The 22,670-nt window shown below is 41.5% G+C and overlaps 1 protein-coding gene across 2 annotated transcripts in view; it reads right to left on the bottom strand.

Annotated features, from left to right (window-relative positions):
- The window catches only part of LOC126298492 (uncharacterized), a 1,054,904-nt gene that overhangs the window by 53,810 nt on the left and 978,424 nt on the right, over positions 1-22,670 (bottom strand). For both annotated transcript variants that reach the window (XM_049989828.1, XM_049989829.1), the window contains 8 exons: positions 19,299-19,493; positions 18,101-18,162; positions 16,558-16,746; positions 15,241-15,341; positions 15,092-15,162; positions 12,230-12,337; positions 12,078-12,148; positions 6,691-6,817 (listed from right to left, as the gene is read on the bottom strand). In XM_049989828.1, the coding sequence (XP_049845785.1) occupies positions 6,691-6,817; positions 12,078-12,148; positions 12,230-12,337; positions 15,092-15,162; positions 15,241-15,341; positions 16,558-16,746; positions 18,101-18,162; positions 19,299-19,493 (924 nt within the window). The remainder of the gene's footprint in view (positions 1-6,690; positions 6,818-12,077; positions 12,149-12,229; positions 12,338-15,091; positions 15,163-15,240; positions 15,342-16,557; positions 16,747-18,100; positions 18,163-19,298; positions 19,494-22,670) is intronic.

The following is a 22,670-nucleotide window of genomic DNA, read 5'->3' as shown; positions in this document are numbered from 1 at the left end:
TGGGACGGAGGAGTCAGCACCAACACTGCGTGTGTTGTGGGAGTGTCTGCTGTGGAGTTTGGCACCTGAACGGTGAAAGTGAGGGTATGAGGGACTACCCTTCTCACGAAAAAATCGTAATGTAGTAACAAAATGCAGTAATAAGCAATTATAATAAAGTGTGTTAATGTCCAAATCAAAATTCACAGTGAATGTTCTTGTCAAAGGTTGTGTGGCAAATTCTATACACTCCAGAGAACTGAAAGATAGGAAAAGTGTCTTCTAAACAATTCAAAACATACACATTTATTTACTCGAGAAAACATTTACTTGCAGACACATCAAACAATATCTAGAACGCATTAAACAGCGCCCTTTTACTTGATCGCTTACAAGCTGAGTATCTGGCGCTGCCCAGATATACAGCAGATATGCAAAATAATGTGGACAGTGGTAGTAATGGGATGGTTGTGTTCGACGGTCAACAACGCAGGTGAGGCACGTGTCGCGCTGGACTGTGCGTGTTCAGTGCGGGCTAGGCATCCGTGCAGGTTGTTTACGAGTAGTGCACACTTCATATTTGCATTCAGAGGCCGAGGTCGACGTGCAATGAAAGACCTAACAGAGTTCCAAAGAGGGAAGATTGTAGGGGCTCGATTTGCTGGAGCATCAGTAAGCAAGACAGTCAACTTACTGAATGTTTCAAGATCAACTGTTTCCACAGTCATGACAGCCTACACAAAACATGGTTCAAATGGCTCTGAGCACTATGGGGCTTAACTTCTGAGGTCATCAGTCCCCTAGAACTTGGAACTACTTAAACCCAACTAACCTAAGGACGTCACACACATCGATGCCCGAGGCAAGATTCGAACCTGCGACCGTGGCATTCACGCGGTTCCAGACTGTAGCGCCTAGAATCGCTCGGCCACTACGGCCGGCACACAAAACATGGGAAAACATCATCGTGTAAACTTAATAGTAGGCGCAAATCAAAACTAAATGACAGAGATCGTCGTACGCTAACACGAATTGTCTCAAAACAACACAAAACTACGGCGGCTAAATCGACTGCAGAGCTGAATAGCCGTCTTCGAGACCCCGTACCTATCGACAGTGCGCCCCCCCCCCCCCCCCCCCCGAGAACTCAATAAAGGGAATACTCGTAGACGAGTCACCGTTAGAGACGACAACCAACGCAAAGAAGCGTAAAACATGGTGTCAGCAGCATAAATCCTGGACGGCTGATATTGGAAACACGTCATATGATTTGACGAGTCAACGTTGTCATTATTTCTAACATCGGGCCGGGTTTACGTTTGAAGAACGTCAAAAGAAGCCTACAATCCTGATTGCTTGATTCCAACGGTTAAGCATGGAGGTGGAAGTGTGATGGTGTGGGCAACCATATCATGGTATTCTGCTGTTCCTATTATTACTCTCAAAGGCCGTGTTACAGCCAACGATTATGTTAACATTTTAGGTAACCGGCTGCACCCCATTATTCACGTGTTGTTCCCCAACAATGATGCCATATCTCACGACGATAATGCACCTACTCACACAGCCAGGACAGTACAATCGTGGTATGAGGAGCATGCAACTGAAGTACAGCTTTGTACCTGGCCAGCACAGTCCCCGGACTTGAACATTATCGAACCCTTGTGGGCGGTAGTGATTCGCAGACTCCGGAGCAGATTTCCGCCTCCCTCGTCACTACAGGAGTTGGAAGAGGTTTTGATTGAAGAGTTGCATAGCATTCCAGTGGAGACTATACATTCATTATATGCCAGTATTCCAAGAAGGATCGCAGCTGTATTACGGGCAAATGGGGGTCCAACCCCTTATTAATGAACCATTCCCATGTAAGTACATATTATTTTGCCTATCCTCTGTATATTCGTTCAACCCTTCTATTAGTCTGTTTCCTCCTTTACCCTCCCTCTTTCCACCTCCACCACCCGCACAGTGATTATTTCCAGACAGTAAAAAGTATGTGTACCATGTTGGGTTGAAATCGGTTCGGTGATTTAAAGGAAATGTGGAACATACATACAAACATGAGTAGCCTACATCAATTTCTATAATTTAAGTATCAAGCAACAACTAAATTATTTTTCTCGCCAAACAGTTCTATCTTTTTGATTATGGAAATAATTTCCATTAGAACACGTTTGTTTATTCACGTTCTTATTTCTGCATAGTGCAGGCTTTTTCTCTGTGAAACGTAAATACGTTTTTGCTTTCAGATATTTCATCTATCTTGCAGGAGAACACTAGTAGGGAAGTAACAGGATCTTGTGCGAACTTTTAGGGGTGTTACGAAAAAAAAGCAAACAACACGACGGAGCTTAAGAAGACACTAAAGCACGAAACCCATTTCTATGACGGGAGTGAGCTCGGCTAGAACAACTGAACTTCAAATGCTGGCAGATGCTGCCAGAGTTCCCTGTTTCTGCACATGCGCAGTGTGCAGCATACTCGGAAATTAATAACTCCACACTCGTCACAATCTACAGATGATTGATCTCATAGACGCACTCGCGACGTGGCTGGCAGCTGACGAGCGCACCAAAGACGAACGCACTTCGGGTAGTTTCCAACAGAAAAACGTGAAAAACGAGCCTAAGACTCATTCCTTTGTGAAAGTCGTTAATTCTGTGGATTTTTCCACTTGTAGCCCATGTAGTCGAACAAATAAATTTAAATTATACTTTTCATTTCGTACCTCTAACGGCACAGAAGGCTGTTCCGGTTGACATCGAAGAGTCAGGAAATTCTGAACTAAATACAGGGCAAGTTGTTAATGGGACACAGGTAGAATACGGGGAGAGGATTTGACTTAAAAACCTTGTTCAGAAACGGAGGATGGGTAACATTTTTTATTTAATTATGGAACAACATGTCACTGATAAAAAGTGAAAGCCGTGTAGAGATGGATGTGTTAATATGTTCACAAAGTAATGTTAATGAACTACCCGCTATTCGCAGTACACCTAGGCTGTTGCGCGAGCACAACATGTGGTGATTCCCATTCGCCTCTCCTCCGCTTATACACTGATGTGACAAAAGTCATGGGATACAGTCTAATATCGTGTCTGACCTCCTTTTACTCGGTGTGCAACAATTCGACATTGCATGGACTCAAAAACCTCTCGATTATGTCCCACAAATGTTCAATGGGATACATGTTGGGTGCCCAAATCGTTTGCTCGAATAGTCCAGAATCTTCTTCAAACGAATATCGAAGAATTGTGGCCCAGTTACATGGCACATTGTCATCCACGAAAATTCCATCGTTGTTTGGAAACATGAGATTCATGAATGGCTGCAAAGTGCTCTCCAAGTAGACTAACATAACCACTTCCAGTCAATGGTAGGTTCAGTTGGACCAGAGGACCCAGTCCATTCCATGTAAACACAGCCCACACTATAAAAGGACCTCCACCAGCTTGCAGAGTGTCTCGTTGACAACTTGGATTCATGGCTTCGTGTGGTCCACGCCACACTCTAACCATTACATCACCTCGTACCAACTGAAATCGGGCCTCATCTGACCAGGCCACGGTTTTCCAGTCGTCAACGGTACAACCGATATGGTCACGGGCCCAGGAGAGGAGCTGCAGGTGATGTGCTGTTACCAAAAGCACTCTGGTCGGTCGTCTGCTGCCATAGCGCATTAACACGAAATTTCCCCGCACTGTCCTAACGGATACGTTCATCGTACGTCACACATTGATATCTGCGGTTATTTCACGCAGTGTTGCTTGTCTATAGCATTGACAACTCTAAGCAGACACCGTTACTCTCGGTGGTTAAGTGAAATCCATCGGCCAGTGCGTTGTTCGTGCTGAGAGGTTGTTGTTGCTGCTGTTGTGGTCTTCGGTCCTGATACTTGATGCAGCTCTCCATGCTACTCTATCCTGTGCAAGCTTCTTCATTTCCCAGTACTTACAGCAACCTACATCCTTCTGAATCTGCTTAGTGTATTCATCTCTTGGTCTCCCTCTAGATTGTTACCCTTCACGCTGCCCTCCAATGCTAAATTTGTGATCCCTTGATGCCTCAGAACATGTTCTACCAACCGGTCCCTTCTTCTTGTCAAATTGTACCACAAACTCCTCTTCTCCCCAATTCTATTCAATACCTCCTCATTAGTTATGTGATCTACCCATCTAATCTTCAGCATTCTTCTGTAGCACCACATTTCCAAAGCTTCTATTCTCTTCTTGTCCAAATTATTTATCGTCCATGTTTCACTTTCATACATGGCTACATTCCATACAAATACTTTCAGAAACGACTTCCTGACACTTAAATCTATAGTCGATGTTAACAAATTTCTCTTCTTCAGAAACGCTTTCCTTGCCATTGCCAGTCTACATTTTATATCCTCTCTACTTCGACCATCATCAGTTATTTTGCTCCCCAAATAGCAAAACTCCTTTACTACCTTAAGTGTCTCATTTCCTAATCTAATTCCCTCAGCATCGCCCGACTTAATTCGACTGCATTCCATTATCCTCGTTTTGCTTTTGTTGATGTTCATCTTATATCCACCTTTCAAGACACTGTCCATTCCATTCAACTGCTCTTCCAAGTCCTTTGCTGTCTCTGACAGAATTACAATGTCATCGGCGAACCTCAAAGTTTTTATTTCTTCTCCATGGAATTTAATGAGAGGTAATGCCTGAAATTTGGTGTCCTCAGCACATTCCTGACCCTGTGAATCTCGGAAAACTGAATTCCCCAACGATTTCCGAAATTGAATGTTCCAACTATCATTCCACATTCAAAGTCTGTGAATACTCATCGTGCTCCCGTAGCTAATTCGGAAAGCTTTTCACCTGGATCACCTAGGTACAAATGACAACCCCGCCAATGCACTGCCCTTTTGTACCTTGAGTAGGCGATATTACCGCCATCTGTATATGTGCTTATTGCTATCCTCACCTCAGTGTGTACGGTTCTTGCTGCGTCACGTGGCTCGTGAAAAAGACATGCCGTGGCGCGTACGTCACAGTACGTCTGACGTATGCCAGCGTGTAGCGAGTAACTATTTCAGACGAGTAGAATAATTCTTGATTGCGCTTTTAAACGCAAGCTCTCGATAGCACATAACGCAGTTAAGACATTTAGTGGGTACCTTTTCAATGACATATTGAATTCCTGTGAACCCTGCTAAGTGCCGATTGTTGGCCAAGCGTGGAGGGCATGCCGACTAATGGCATCACACGAGTTAGTTGCGGGGCCCGTATTTTTCGTTGACGCTGAGCAACGCCAAAAGGCAGCATTCATAGAGACAGTGCCGGCAGTATTGAGCTACTCTGTTATTTTCGGTAGTTGATCGTGATGGCCGTGAACTACAGAAATGTTGAAGAGGAAAGAAGGGAGATTGTATTTAACGTCCAACCACGACGAGGTCATTTAAGACGGAACACAAACTTGGACAGAGAAAAGATAGGGAAGGAAATCAGCCGTCTCCATTTTCCGTCTAATCTATGTAGGAAACTTGTATCAGGAATGAAACGTTCTGGCAGATTATAACTGTCTGCCGCACTAGGACTCGAACCCAGGCGGGCCTTACTAGTTGAGCTACGTGAGCACGACTCACGACCCGTCCTCATAGGTTTACTTCCGCCAGTATCTCGTCTCTACCTTACATCAAGAATGCTGGATTGGGATTTGAACTCAACCCCATTGCTAGCCCACTGCACAAACCACTGCGCCGCTTTGGTTATCTACAGACTTATCACTACTGAAATTTTGCATCCCTTTTACGGCTATTGAATTCCACATCGGATAGATCGGTCTTCCAACACTATGAGTAACCATACAACGAGTCCAGCAAGCTGAAGCACGGTTTGAGATGTATATTGGTGAAAATCACTTGATATCATAATCCCAATTTCGCTGATGTTAAATCTACGTGACCTGAGTGGCACCTCAGATTCACAATCCATCTCTTCTTAATCTACAAGAATTGCATGGCGCATGTGGATATATTTTGTGTACCAAGTGTACCAACGACATTAAGATTCCACGTACAAGGGCGAACCAACTAGTGTTTCTACTTTTTGGTGTAATAAATAAGCGACATTTGCCTAAAAATACGGGATTTTCCACAAATATAAGGGACAGTTCATAAACAGTTTGAAATCCAGTGTTACGGACCAGTTTCTATTACATTATAATTAGTTTCATTAACAGAATGAGGTAATTACTGAAATTGGTAATAGAAACTGACACCCATTTAACAGTACGTACAGTACAATACACTAGTTATGACAAACCAGGAAGAAAAAAGATTAATAGAATAGGTAAATAAACCAGCATGCTCAACTTTACCACTGAATGGCGATAGATCACGCGATTTCCTGCTTCTGAGGCTCCAAAGAGAAAAAAAAATAATGGGGCTCAAACCAAATACGGATTTAAAAATATTTAGAGACAGAAAAAACAAACGTTGGTTTTTACGAGACAACAATTCATAACAAAGAACGCAAAATTTTCACTTCAAATACGGGATGTCCCGTACAATACGACAGATGGCAGATGGCAGCCCTACAACTAATACTCCATAATATTATAGATTATGATTATAAATTAGCTTAGATATTCTTCAAAAAAATTCACATGTAAAAAAGAAATCTGTATTCTCGTAAGTATTTACTAAGGCACTTAATTTAAATTTTTCCGTTAGAGTAGTACCTTTAAGAAGTCAGACATTTGAGACTTTATCTCCATTTCTGTAGTCGGGAGGTCGATTTGCTTTCGGATCTTCTTCATACGGCCATCGAGAGCGTTTATCTCGTTCTGGAGCTGTTCGACGGTTGTCCTTGAAACACAGACAACAGTACAACATTAAAGGTTTGTGAAATTGATGCCCTGACGGTAACTGCAGATTTATTGCATTATCAACATAAAAAAATTCCACAAAACTGTCACAATTTCCACTGTTTGCTCTTCTGTCTACACTACAAGGAAAAAAAAGTAATTAGCTGTTAATAAATATATGAGACAATATGATATGAGGAATAATATAAGGCACTCCTGAGTCAAATGTTTGAAACACGCTGAATAAAAAATTGTTGTGCTCGAAGGTTATGGGCATGAGATTCTCCTACTCTGTGCCCTAAACTAATATTTTCTTCTTCTGCTTTTTCGGTGATTTAATCTAAACCCGTTTTTTTTGTGTTTTGACCTTATGATACGTTCTGTACACACTTACCCATTTACCGAAACATAACAGCATTTTTGTGTAGCATTATAAGATGATCTAATATAGGCCAACCTTCTTTGTTACCAAGTTCAAGACCACTGTGCAGAAATAATTTGCTGGTTCAGTCCCTTAGTCTCGTCATGATGGTGTAGCTGTGTGTCAGGTGTCCTCGCTAGGGTCTTTGCCTTTCTTCAAGTTGTGGAACACTTCAGCTTACTCATTGTTGACAGACTTACTACAACGTAACATAAAAGCCGAACGACTATGCAACTCTTAAATATTTACTAAACGGGAGGCTGAGAAATAATTGAAAAAGGAAAGATGATAAGAATTTAACATCCCGTCGATAGTGAGGTCACTAGAGAAGAGAGAAATAATTGAAATAGAGGTCACGTATCAAAAATATCTTACGGCCAACCGTTTTTCTTTTATCTTTTTTTTTCCTTCGATGGCTAGCTTCTCACGCTTTATTCCTGACTGTCTTGGCAATACGTACCATGTAATACTGCCTTCAACGTAACATAAGAAACACGATTCCTCTTCAAAATAACAGCCAAAAAACTCCTTTCCAAAACACAAACATGATACATCTTGCAAAATTTTCAGAACTCATCTTTGAAAGCAAATAAAATACCTTTCCTACGGCAAGCCAGACTCATATTTAATTGGAAGTGACTGAGTTACCCAGGTATTACCACCACCTGCTCTCAGAGCATTACTTCCAATAGTAACTCTTTCTCCTACCTTCCAAACTTCACGAACCTCTCCTGGATACCTTGTGGGGCTAAATCCAAGGTATCTGTGGAGAAATACCTTGGCAGAATTCTAGGGGATTGTTTCCAGAATGAGTTTTCATTTTATAGCGGAGTGTGTGCTGATTTCAGACCAGTGCACGATTCACTGTAGAATTAAAATTCACTCTAGGACCTTTTATTTAGTTCTATTAGAAACATAAATTTTAGCGCAACATTAAGAATTCACTTTAAGACTGGCAATCACAGTACCTAGTCGTTATTAATTCCCAGTACGTTATGGATACGTCATGCGCATAACTCGCAGACAATGGATTGAAAAGCATGCTCTCCTTAACAAAAACTGGTTATCTGAGGATTCGTCGATGAGGGCTTGTAACAACATATTTATTCGAGGTAGCCATAAAGAAATCTTGTTATATGTAGTGCCTAGAACTGCATCAGTCTTAGAAGTGCTGTAACTACACACTCGTGAGGAACATTTATTAATAAATTTTTGCAAAAAATTAACATTGAAAGAAATGAAAAACTATAAGTCGCAGGACACAGAAGCTTCAGGAGTAGTGTATAGCTGAAGCAATTGTGTCACGTTCTGAGCTACAACTCTTTTTTCATATGTTCCTCAAGCAAGAAATATTCTACTCTCTGTAACTTGCTACACAGTTAATGTGCATAGCGGTCCTGTTTAGCGATTTATGTTTTGTAACTACACTTGTTTTATTATATTTCACCATTTATAGCGAAGATTACATTCAACAAAGAGGAAACTGAGTTGTGGAAATTCCTGAACATGTCAAGCTAAATGTTCATCAAATTCTCCTGAACGTTATTTGTTGTGGGTTAATTATTATCAACGCACTGAAAGAACAAAGAAAATGGGTTATCATACAATGAAGCTGCTGGTAAATCTTTCAGGTTACATGGTCGTGGTCCACGAAACTTTTCTCTTCCTAACGTTTCGTCGAGAGCTACGCTGGACATATCCAGAAGTACTACTCGTTCCGCTGATTCCTGACGACTGAGAGGTCAGACATCGGACAGCGACATAAATAATATGAGAAAGGGGCACAGTGGAAGTTTAGGCGTGATCGACACAGATAATTATTGTCAAAGATAGAACTTAACTATCGACTGTCATCTGTCAAAGATAAAACTTATCTATCGGTTCTGTAGAGCAACTGTCCATGTATTACTAAGTTTCGTGCTTAAGTTTTATCTCTGCCGATTACTTAAAGTTGTACTCAGTGAGCTCAGTAGAGAAGTGGAGAGACTAGTACACGAAACCAAGTGGTGACCTGCGCGGCCCGCCCGGGACCGTAGCGTCGACATCTGGGCTGCCAGTCAGTCGCACGGCCGCCCGCCACAGCCCGAGTCCGCCGGTTGCTCTTCAAGTCGTGGCGTCACACGAAATCTCTGTCGCCTCTTTGCAAGCAGGTTTTTACTGCGCACAGTATTTACCGACACAGTGCTTCACCTCCGGTCTTATATTAAAATAACTGATGGCTGTAACATCAGCAACATGATGGATACTCAAATCTCCGCTTATAAATATTAAATCAACTTATTGTTAGGTGCAAATGAAAAATCTCTGTACTTTACGATGTAGTGGAAATAGTTAAGTTTATTATTGTCGTCCTACCATTCTACTAATTAGCGAATTTTTGTAATACTAACCTAAGTATTTAAAAGTGTAACTGACTAACATGGATGTAAGACCGTTAATCACAGCAGAACTTTTCTCATACTGTATGATGTTTATCTTTTTCTCGCCAAATACACCTTTCCCTAGGCAAAGTCTGGAGTCCGATTGTAGCTTATTTCACAAACGTGTAGTTAAAATCAGCAGTTGAAATTTATTACTGCACGGACCAAACACAAACCTGTGTAATGTGCAAGAACATATTAATTGTTCGTTAAAAGCCTTGCAGTTTGGGAAATATGTCTACATTCCAAACAATTGAGTGCTTCTACATGCTTCACGATTTCCTAGTAGAAATTCAACTTACTTCGGATGAAATAAAATTAAGGAATAAAATTAAGGAACATTTGAAGGGATTTGGAAAAATTTCAAACACTATTTTCATGCTCAATCTAGTAATAACAACTGTATTCGCATTCAGTTAGAAAAGACAATAATTTTGGAATCTACATGAAGTGTAATTTGAAACGAGTAGCTACTTGAAACTTACAATGACTAAGTTACAGAAAGTCAATATTTGTCACCAATAAGTTTCTGATTAAGCTTAATGATGGCGTTTCCAATGTTATCAAATAAAACGGTAACAAGTTTATTACCTGTCTTGTCCGCATATCATGGAGAAAATGCTTTTCCTTCTTACACGTATATAAAAATAAATCCAAAAACAAACTTCACAGCGAAAGTAATTTGAAACCGTCTTTACCTTCTGTGGTTCCTGATATCAAAGTTATGTCACACGCGAAGAATGCAGATCGTCCTCAGTGAATTCTGAGGAAGGGTTGAGCCAGGCGGTTCCGTAATGAAAACTTTCAGATTAACTGAAAAGTATGTAATACTTAAATATTGCATACTAGACCTAGCCATTGTGCAAAAGCTCCATCAGCCCTTTTGGTGTGGTACAGGTGAAATGTAAAGTGTTATAAAAGCTTTAGGGCTATTAAACCATTTGCTTTGAATTCAATTACATCCATCATTTGACATTACACGTAATTTTTCCTTGTAAATGATCAAGAACACCCTGTTCCTAGCACATCAAATGCGTATGAAATCTTATGGGACTCAACTGCTAAGGTCATTAGTCCCTAAGCTTGCACACTCCTTAACCTAAATTATCAAAAATGGCTCTGAGCACTATGGGACTTAACATCTATGGTCATCAGTCCCCTAGAACTTAGAAATACTTAAACCTAACTAACCTAAGGACAGCATACAACACCCAGTCATCACGAGGCAGAGAAAATCCCTGACCCCGCCGGGAATCGAACCCGGGAGAACGCTACCGTACGACCACGAGTTGCGGTCACTTAAATTATCCTAAGGACCAACACACACACCCATGCCCAAGGAAGGACTCGAACCTCCGCCGGGACCAGCCGCACAATCTATGACTGCAGCGCCTAAGACCGCTCGGCTAAACCCCTAGCACATCAAACCATCACGATTCTCAAAGTAATGCAGACGATTCAGAAGCCAATTCCGCATTCCACACATGTGCGACCATTCAGTTACACATTCCCACCGCTGCCTTGTTGACACCTGGGCTCGGCGTTGTATCTGACGAGCCGCGGGCCTCAACGGCGTATCTCGGCTCGCGCAATCCATTGCCGACACAGTTGTACCTGCGGTGCGGGCAACAGGACGAAGCTGTCGGCTGCAGCGGGGCTCGGCAGGGTAAACGTGGCACGATGCACGGCTCTGGATGAAATACGTCACAGCCACCATGATGGATCGGGGCAAGCTCTCAAATCCTTGTACTAAACAGGAGAAATGAAACTCCTGTTTAGTGATACTACGTGGCGCTGTCTAGCTTTAACTTTAGTTCAGTGGAAGAATCGCTTGAGAGTTGCAAGCTCAATCAGTAACAACAACGTTGAATGCCCCTCGTCAGTCTGGCATACCCACCAAACGCTGTCACGGTTTTTTATGCAATGACACTTTTGAGAAGTCTCTCCAGCTTAGTATTGAGCTCACTGCCTGTACAACGCTTCTTTTTCACAGTATTTACGTGGCTGTCTGACGTCTGACCTGTCAGTCGGCAAGAGTCACCAGGACGAGGAACAGCGCACTCCTGTACAAAAGCGGAAAAGTTTCTCGGACCACAACCATACAACCCGGGAGATTTACTAGGAGCTAAAATACATTATCTCAATTTCATACCGCCGTCAAAACAGTTAGCTCTAGGAGCAGCTGTAAAGTTACTACATTTCAACCCTCACTATTTATACATGATGTGGAATATAAGTGTATGGAAGCTGCAGATGCTCTGGAATAAGTATATGCACACAAACTTGCCAAGATTTTGATCACATATTTTAATCGATCCTCTGCATTCCCACTTATTGACAGCAGAAACATCATGAATTGTCAATAACAGATGGTTACATCGTGAGACACTTTTCTACGTACACAATATTGATGAACTTACTTCGTTGCCTCTTCTAGTGCTTGCATTTCTTCAGGAAACTTCAGGAGAGATTTCTTCTTCTTCTCTGCTTGCTGTAAATAGTACCACAGTAGTGTTTAGAGGAATATGATATACTTAATAGACTGAAATAATAGTGAGTGTAGCGGGCTTACCATTGCTACGAAATGAATTAGGTTCATGCCAGGTTTGTTGGCTCTGATATCTGTCAGTTTTTGTAGAGAACTCAATTTTACACCAGCCGCATTGCCTGCATAGCCGCCCTGTAAATAAAAATAATTAAATAAACATTTTATGATCTGTCCCTAATATAAATACTGCACGATACACTGTGCCGAGTGTATTGGAGAACGATTTCCTTTCCTTCTCCAGTTGGATACAGAGCGAAGAAGAAGTGACTGTCTATACACCTCTACACGTGCTCTAATTTTGCTTTACAGTAAACCAGGGGTTCCCAGACGATGGCACGCTTACCACTAGTGGTACACAGCGACATTTCAGGTGGTACACATACACGTAAACAAAACACAGTATGAAGTAAGTATAATTATTCACTTACATTATTTTTGAAGTAAAATGATAGAAAACTGATAAAAATAGCATCTATATAATTTTTAAAAAAATGGATGTATTCCAGAATGCTTGTTTCGCACTGTACGAAGGACGCAGGAATGTCGGACTGTACCATCCTCACTCACCCCTTCATTAGTCGTCACTGCCTTGGCGGGGAATAATTCATCTTGTTTTGCCGTTGGCGATCGGGTTTTGTCGACAGTTGTTCGGCAGTTTTCGTGCCGCTCTGCAACTGCTGCCAACTCATGCTGTGTAGCAATCTGTGGCGCTGCAGTAATCATTACATAGTGAACTGCCAACTGTCGTTTTTGTAGCTTTATCGGGTGTTACGTTGCTTCCAAACCGGCCGCGATGTGTCGTGCCACGCAAAAGCATGGAAAGAGATTGGGCGCAGCGCGCATTGGCGTGGCTGGTGTGTCTACGTCAAGCCGCACCGCTCTCTTCAACAACGAATAAGTTTCGCGCAGTGTCCTTACATTAAAACGGTTCGTTTTTGCGCGACACTGCTGGGCGGCTATTCTCGTTTTCCACTTTTATTGAAGCGCGCGTGTGCACGCCGGACACTGCTGCGCACCTACGAACACTGTGCTCCGTTCTGGAAATGGACGGCGCGTTGCGGTTGCTTTCGCTGTGGACGCACTTTTACGTTAAATGGCATCGTGATACGAAGAAACTTTGCGTCTGTAACTGGGGACCACCGCCCCAACTCAGAGTTCGTTAAAATGTGAATGCCCAAATTTATAAAAAGTCAAGTGCTACGCAGTGACAAGAAGTTTGGGAACACCTGCTGTAAACAGCAGCATCAGCAGCGGAGAGTCTGACCCAGTATGATAAATTGTGTGTGTCTACTGAAAACGTTAGTGATTCTATTACGTTCGTCGGAGCACAGCCGATTTTTCTTTCGTATCTGTTGTAATTGCTGTCCAGTGTATGGTACAGGGTTCTATTAATAAAAAATGCACCCAGACAGTACCAAAGCTGTCAAAATCTCCGTATGTGTCGTATCTGTATTATTATGAGTCGTCGATGTGGTGCAGTGTCAAACCCCTTTCGGAAATCTAGAAAGACGAAATCTTGCTGTTCACCTACATCTACTATTTGTAAGATATCGTGTGTGAATAAAGCAAATTGTTTTCGGTACTGCTCTCCATACGAGATACTGATGCCTTCTTTTATTCTTGGCAGCCTTTTTTGAAATCGATCGAGAGAAAGTGCAAAGATACCGCAGTAACGAGATCTGACCACTCGTTCGTTCGTCGCGGATTATGAGCTTAAACATTTGGTAGCTCTGTTACAAATGCTACATTGTAAACTTTTGGAGCGTATTTGTCCTCTGTTAACTTTCTTTAGGGTCTACAGTTAAAGAAAAGAACTGATAAGCTTTCAGTAAATCTATTATTAATTATTTTTTTTACCTTTTAAGACCATAGGAAACTAACGATTTCATTAATATATAGTTAAATGACTCTCTCATGAGACTTAAAAGATTTCGTCAACGTATTATGAAGTGACCTTGCCCTTTCAAACGAACCACCCAGGCAAGAGTGAAGCAATCTCCTAGAACACGAAACAGTTTTGGACCAGTTAAAATGATCCTCCTTAAAGGCTACAGTATGATTATGTCACCTGTTCCCAAACACTCATTCGTGCTCTCATGCACGGAACTACAAAAGAAATAGTTCCAGAACTGCAAACGAAAAACTGTTTTAGACTAAAACCGTACTCTGCAGTAAGCAAAGTGGAACCAAATTTGGTCACATTATAATTTCTATAACTTTCTGATGAATGTTCTTGGGTTTGTTTCCAGACAGAGGCAAGAGTTTCTTTTGCCAACTTTCATTATAATGAACATTTGCTTAAGTGATTACTGGAAACTGTTAATATCAGAAGAGGATTTGCAGATTGCCCGTGTATTGGCGATGGATGCTTGATTCCATTCTTCGCGATAACAGCTACACGGTATGGCGACTTCACCTTTAAGATCGCTATTAGTTACAAGTGGGAATGTGAACACAAATTGAGAACATCACATGTGATGCTCACGGGATCAACATATTTGTGGTTCCAATTGCAGGACAGGGTGTTGTATAGTTCGCATATTTTCCATAATATCAAATCCTCATAGAAACTCTGCGATTTTTCTTAGCTAAGAAATTGCTAAGTTGCTGAAAGAAACTTAATTCAAAGTCCTATAATCCAGGTTTTGTAACATCACCGTCTGAACTAATGTAGCTGGAAGTATTTGACTCTCGAGAGACTAAATAACAATCACGAAGTAAGTGTTGGTAACTGAATGAAAAAGTTTTGCTTAGTGCAGTCTCCGGTGAAGGTATAGGCTTAAGAATGGCAGCGACACATTTCTTCTAAGTTTCTTATTAACTATACTATAAAAACTTGCCTGTAATATAGTATGATATTTAACTACGCAAATATGTAAGACTTACAGAGTTTAAGAAGTTTCCAGCAACAAGGACCATGTAAAGGACTTCGTGCAATGGCTCACTGTTCATGAGATCTGTAACAATGGGTATTTTCATTAGTATTACTGAGAACGACAGTAAAATAAATACCATGAAATATTTTGTTTTCTTACCTTCACCAGCAACAATCATTGCACCAATGCTAGGTTCTAGATACGTCATGTTCGATGCGAATTCTTCCCTCAGAAGCATGCTCTCGATTCGAAGTTTGTAACTGCACATGAATGAAATATTGTATTAGAATGACGCAAACATGGGGTTTTTGATTCTAGAAACAGCTGAGTACAAGTGATCAAAATATTGTTTATATTTTCACTAATCTGTAGGTGATATTCCGAAATCTACCGTAGCTACAATAGAGTGCTTTAATTTTTTGTGGGTTAATAATAACTAACGCCTACAGACGAATTTCAGAATGAAGCAAAACGTGGGTTACTGGAAGCAACTAACAAAAAGCATTTTGAAACCAGAAATACTATCAGAAAAAATGCATCGTCTTTTTCTTCTCGTGTTAATATATTATCTGTAATACATTCATGGAACGGTTTCTTTATATTGGCATCCGAGAATTATATTGAAATACTAGCACTGACATTTGTATAAGAGAAGGAAATTATACTATGAGCAACGTTGTTAGAAATTGACAAACACTGAGCTGAGACCGGAATGGAGGGAAACTTATTCCCATTTATATTTTTTGTGGGTAGCAAATACTTGCACATTTTCTACATGGGAAAGTGAGACATGACCAAACGAAGCACGCCGAACCGACAAATTCCGGTGTCGATTAGCTGAAATATCTCACTGGAGTGACTAGAAAATGTGGTAAGAGCGAGCACATCCACCAACAAGTAAATTTAAAAGTGACACACAGGTACAAAATATGGGATTGACGATCTGACAAGAGATCGTGGTTGCCCGCAAGTAAAATTACTTCTGTTTATTTGTCTAATAAACTCTGAAATACCTGCTTTTTATATTTCATGGCATTTTCTGTCTTTCAAAAAGTTACCTGTGAAAGATGGTTATTTTAGAACGTAAGATGTGTAATTAAGAATGCCTAATTGCTGTTCAAGAGGAAAACGGAGGAAATGAAAGAGCTGTCGTAATGTAAGTGTATCTTTGATAGATTTCACAAGAATTATGTGACAGCTTTGTTTACTATGACTCTGCCCAAAACAAATGAGAAATAAACAGGTACAATACGTTTTTCTTACTACTTCACGATAAAAAAATCTACTTCTTCAACGAAAAGACATGAAGAATTAAACAATAAAACGCTCATGCTATCATTAATTAGTCTGCAGATTAGGACAGCTTTGAAGCTTCATAATATTAGCCTATTCTATGGTTTAAATGGTACAAAGAGTATAGATCTAATTTGTATACGAATGACTGATTAAGTGCAAATTTATGTGGTATCTAATTACTTTGGAACATCGATGAGTTGAAGAAGAAACTTCTCTGCGTTTCCCAGCTTTGACTTGTCGCCATCATATGACTTCAGCATCTCCAACTCATCGACTTCTGGCAGAATTTTGAGTAGACCTCTTAATTTCTCAGCGCCAATTTCATCATGCGCCCCATCACGGATCAGTTGTATAATATCCTCGTTTGAACTGAAAGCAAAGCATTTAATTGTTATGAGATACGAAATGATATCTATGTGAAACAAGTAATACAAATCTTAACCTCTAGACACTTAGGTATTAATCGTTAACTTAAATATTTATGTTCTTACGTTTCTGGATAACGATGAGGGGCATATTATTGTGTACATGGGCAAAAAAATTAATTCAGTGCCTAAGTAGATAGTAGTAACTTAAGGATTCGCTTGTCTGCTTTCTCTCTAACTCCAAGTTCTACAACGATGACAGGAACTTATCACCAGAACGTTTTACGTTATTGTAAAGTTTGTCAGTATTGAAAATCAGACGACGATGAAATTGTAACGCGACAAACAAATTTATAATTCATGATGAACCTATATTGGCACTCATATGAAGGCGAAATTGCAAGGAGTATAGTATATTTACAATTTAATGATGAACCTCAAAAACGAAACTTCAGTTAGTATTTGCTACAATGTTCACCGTGGGAAAGCTTTTTCAAAGGGACTATTACATCACACTGCAGGTCTTTCAGTTAACTGTAAACGACGGATTCCCTAGTAGATTTCCCGTGATAATATACAGCACCGCTTGGTTTGTGGGTATATGGGGTGTGTTAGATAAGTAAGGAACCGGTACTCTCGACTTTGACTTTTTGTTTCGAGACCGTATTCGAAAATCCATAATTTGTCACCTGTGATAACGCTTTGTTAAAGTAATTTCTCGTGATTCCGCTAAGTTTCTCGTTCAGCCAATTTTAGCTTACGTGGCTGATTGCAATGAGACAATACTATGACTTTAGCAAGTGCTCTATGACTTACGTTCGTTTGATTGTCACAGTACCTATGTGAGAGTATTGCACCTCCCTCCTGTATAAATTTTCTTGGACTCTCTTGGCATTCGTATCTGCTCAGTTGGGACGATTTTGACGAGTGCTTGTGAAGTGTAGGGCTGTATTTGTCGTGCTGGGATGAAAGTAAGGGAAAGGGAGAACGATGATGCTAGTACCTAGCCTAGCTCTCATCTAAGAGCATTAATGGGATCGTCTAGGTCATCTTCTTCTTCTTCTTCTTCTTCTTCTTCCAAAGGACGAATCGACGTCAACTCTTACCTATAAGACACTACAGACTGCATTGTAAATTAATCCAGGACTTGAGCTATACGTCTGGTGATCATAAACTTTACCCCACTACATCTTCCCCAGCCCACCGAATACTGGCGTTAAAGATTTAATGTATGATCAGAATTTGGACCCAGCCAGCTCCATGCTGGGCGCCATTGCACAAGCGAACATTAGCCACCTCTGCTACGGATAGAGTGTTAGTATTCTACATACTGACATGACTTTCATTCTAATTCATACCTTCTGAACTGCTTTAAGAAAATATTAACATTAAGGCTCCTTTTTCCATCCAGCAGTGCAATCTGAAACAAAAGAAGACAGCAGTATTAAGACAATGACTAAAAAAGAAAATAAACATACATGTTTCAGTTTTATAGTGCTCTGATGCTTGAAAATACCCGATTCAAAAGTAAACGATTTTTAAAGGTAAGATTTTCGAAATAAGAATAAAGTAATATAAAATAAACTTCTTAATGTACTTTTCGTATTTCTGGTACGTTTAAATGCACATTAGGATAATGTAATACGCTACGGTGTCATTTAGAAGTTGACTTCAGTTGAAATCATTGTTTTCTGTTAAATATTTAATAAAAGATTTTCGTGATATTAGATGTTTCCTTTCATTCTTTGTCCATTTTCATTACATAAATATGTACGTGTTTTGCTCGTTGACATCACACAAAAATCCAGACTGTGCTGATGAGTGTCTATACCGAGTGTCCCAGACGTACTGTATGAGCGTTTTTATTCGAAAATTGTACTCGCACCATTTGTCAGTTACTGTGTTATAAGCAAAACCTCTATGGAAGAATTGAATGGTTGCTAAAATCTGCTGGAATCTGGAAGAAACAAAGAAAACTTTAAAATTTCAAATTGGAATATGGTTGAATATTTGATCTCAGAATAACATGTTCATGTCTCGAAATTTTTAGTACGTTGTCTCGATACTATGGTACCATCAAAATAATCTTCCTGGAACTGACGCGATGAACAGCAAGCGCTTAAGGGAAGTAACAGAAATTTTGATGTTCTAAAAAATTCCTTTGCTATATTGTAGTTATAAAAAGATCATTTCTTACACTTTTTATTTGAAATAAATGAATTTTCCCGTTTTACATTTAAAAAACACTGTACTGAAAGGGGAAATAATCTTTTTGTTTGGAAAGTACTGCAAAATAACAGATTTGTCTCTTTTGGTTGTGGTACACTAGAAATATGGTGTTCAACATTCAGTTCACCCCCTGTTGGTTTTCTTAAAACGTGTTTTACGTAAAAAGCTCGGCAAGAACCGTTTCCGAGAAAAAAATCTGGTAAGGCACGTAGGGGACAACCTGTGAAAGAGACGTTTTATGAAAGTTTATAATAACTACAGCGAAGAGCAAGTGCAGAGTACAGAAAAAAGGCGTGATGTGGTTTGTGTGTTGGTACCCGGCCTTACCTCGGCTGACTCCTTGCGACGCCTGGGGTCGGTGTCGGCAGCATCTCGGCCCAGCCGGGGAGACGCCTGCGTGGACGACGCCGCTGGAACTTGCTGGCAAAACAGGCCCTCCATCTCAGCCCAGTCTAGCTCTTCCATCGGAGAATGCTCGTGACTTTCAGCAACGAGTGACCATATGTTCCTCTTGCCCACGACCTAGTAAAGGAACATAGATCGAGTTAATGTCGGTCGATGATGTTATTGTTTTGACTGACACCAAACAGTTCTGTTCACGGAACTAACAGGAAAAGATATAAAGGCCATTTAGATGTGAACTATTGCATTACGTCCAGCTGCTGTCGACAACAGATAAAGCAGATGAGGAAAGACGTTGTTCACAGCGGCCACAGCCTCATTCTGAGCCTCCAAAAGATGAATACGTAGTGTCGACCACAATTTGGATCCAGGTCATTTTATCTCCAGGGTTTCCATCTCGGTAGCTTCCTTTGCTAACCGATCTGAAAGATCGTTTCCCAGAGTCCCTACATGACTTTGGGTCCAGAGGAGTGCAATCGAGAGTCACTACAGATTAGATAATTGCAAGTGTAATATAGGTCTCAGTTAAAGGTCACTAATTTTGCTGTAAAAATACTACATCTGCACTGAAGTGAGTGTTTTTCGTGGCCACCAGGCATAGACGATGAGATCGTTCACCAATGAGACTTCAGTTTAAATTACTGTCGAACCAGGAAATTCACCAAGAACTGGGAGAAACAAACGCCAAAATGCTGAGGGGTTTATCGTTTTCTTTGGCCCAAATGAAAGGACCAACCAGATATTTGAATTACATATGCACCGTGGGGGGAAGGGAGGAGAGGTTCGCGAAGTTAACATGACGAGAGGGTTCAATGGAGGGAGACTGAGGTCACAGCGAAGCGAGGCCCACGAAAAAGACAGGCCGCGGCGCGTACGTCGCAAAGGTAGTCCTGATCTCCAACGCTCGCTCAGCTCAGCAGACAGAATGCGTTTCTAAACTTGCTAACTCGCAGCTGGGCAAGTAACTACTAACATCTTCCACTGGAATCCGCTATTATCAAGTCTTACTGATTAACAGTACTGCAGCAAAATTTAATTTAAGATCAATACTAGATATAAATGGTATAACGGCTTGTTTACAGCATTTAGTCTCTTCTACTTAACAGTACTCGTTACAAGCTGGAAGTGCTGCCTTATGCAACTGATATTCATTTTAGCATGATTTTTTTTTATTGTGCGCCAGTACAGCCGTAACAAATTATAAGTAGGCCCACGTACTTCTCATCATTATAAAACTAATAACAGAAAGATTCCATAATAGCAGATTCCAGTAGAAGATTCACTTTTAGTTTGTACGGACACGCCTAGTTACGTGTTAACAGGTAAAGAAACGTACTTTGTCTGCCGAATTGAGCGAGTGAGCGAGCACAGGACTACCTTCGTGACGTACGTGCCGCGGGCTGTCTTTCTCGTAGGCCTCGCAGCGAAGAGACTCCAAACAAAGTGCTGCTGGAATATCAGATCAGGGTCGTCCTTGTGGAAGGTAAATCCCCCTGGCAGAGAAGGGGATATGCTGATTTGGGGGTTCAGTGTAGCTGAGGACTCGTATTGCATAAGTTAGTAGTAAGTGGGGACTCTGATCCTTAAAAGAGGAATCCCAGCCTCTATCAGGAGGCTGTCCACAGGACTCAGCCAAAGGAGCCAACCACGAGACATATCACTCAGTGATGAACCAGGTCCAGCAGCTGTAACGTCAAAGTGGCTGCAGATTCGTAAGGAAGACATTCGTACTCCAGTCTAGATAGAACTATGTACAAACGCAAGAGAGTGGAGTTGGCCTACATCATAAGGTGTGGCTGAGGCAGCAGAGTGTGTTGAATTTCAACTGAAACTTCCCTTTTACCTGGCGAAACTGCAGTGGCCGTGTCAGCAGAGCATCAAATAAAATTTCCAAATAAACGATATTACTCTGCCGCATTGAGCAGTTCATTACGAAGGTAAAGTTATGGGTGTGCATGAACAGTTTTACTTCGACTGAAGTGCGCAACATATGTCTTTGCAGTGGAAAACTGGAAGCCATGGGTGATAGCCCGGGATTATGCTTTCCTGATGGCACCTTACATCTGGTGTTTAACAAAATTATTGGTCGAAGAACTGCAGTAAGTACAAAAGTCGTTCACATATAGGGACAGTGAGACTATAGACCCCACAGCCTCTGCAAAGAAAAAGGGTCACTGTCGTTACTGACCCTGTGGTACTTCATCGTCCTGTATATGGAACATTCGAGATACGATACGAACAGCAGGAGAGAAAAAAAACTCGGGTAAAAATCGGGGAGAGGGCCTCTAAAACTCCACTTGTACAGTGTGGTAAGGATGTGGTAGCATCACTGGCCTTTCTTAAGAAGACGGTCCTTATAGCAGACTCCAGTTGAATTAATTAATAAACCATAATGATATGATGGTGACGGGGATGTCACCATCAGACGCAGGGAGCAATGCCTGTGACTGAGGAGGTGTCGCTTTTTTTAGTGAGGAAGCACTTTGCACAGAAAAACTAAAAAACAAGATGCCACGAGTTCAGGTACAGGCTAGGTACTGGGGAGGGGGGGGGGGGGAATTTATCGATATTTACGAGGTCGTGGTGAAAGCTAATTCCTCTAAACGTTATTAACATTCTGTATAATTATTCTTCATGTATCGAATTGTTGCAGATGTCGCGACGCTCGTGAGTGGTTTGGCGTTTTTATACTGAAGGAGACAGTGCCCCATGTGTGGACGAACTCTCCGAATTCGAATCTCGATTACAGCACGCTGTTTATTACGCACCTATATACACTCCTGGAAATGGAAAAAAGAACATATTGACACCGGTGTGTCAGACCCACTATACTTGCTCCGGACACTGCGAGAAGGCTGTACAAGCAATGATCACACGCACGGCACAGCGGACAAACCAGGAACGGCGGTGTTGGCCGTCGAATGGCGCTAGCTGCGCAGCATTTGTGCACCGCCGCCGTCAGTGTCAGCCAGTTTGCCGTGGCATACGGAGCTCCATCGCAGTCTTTAACACTGGTAGCATGCCGCGACAGCGTGGACGTGAACCGTATGTGCAGTTGACGGACTTTGAGCGAGGGCGTATAGTGGGCATGCGGGAGGCCGGGTGGACGTACCGCCGAATTGCTCAACACGTGGGGCGTGAGGCCTCCACGGTACATCGATGTTGTCGCCAGTGGTCGGCGGAAGGTGCACGTGCCCGTCGACCTGGGACCGGACCGCAGCGACGCACGGATGCACGCCAAGACCGTAGGATCCTACGCAGTGCCGTAGGGGACCGCACCGCCACTTCCCAGCAAAT

This window comes from Schistocerca gregaria, chromosome X (assembly GCF_023897955.1).
Source record: "Schistocerca gregaria isolate iqSchGreg1 chromosome X, iqSchGreg1.2, whole genome shotgun sequence".
NCBI lineage: Eukaryota > Metazoa > Arthropoda > Insecta > Orthoptera > Acrididae > Schistocerca > Schistocerca gregaria.
This window is presented reverse-complemented; position numbering and strand designations above follow the sequence as displayed.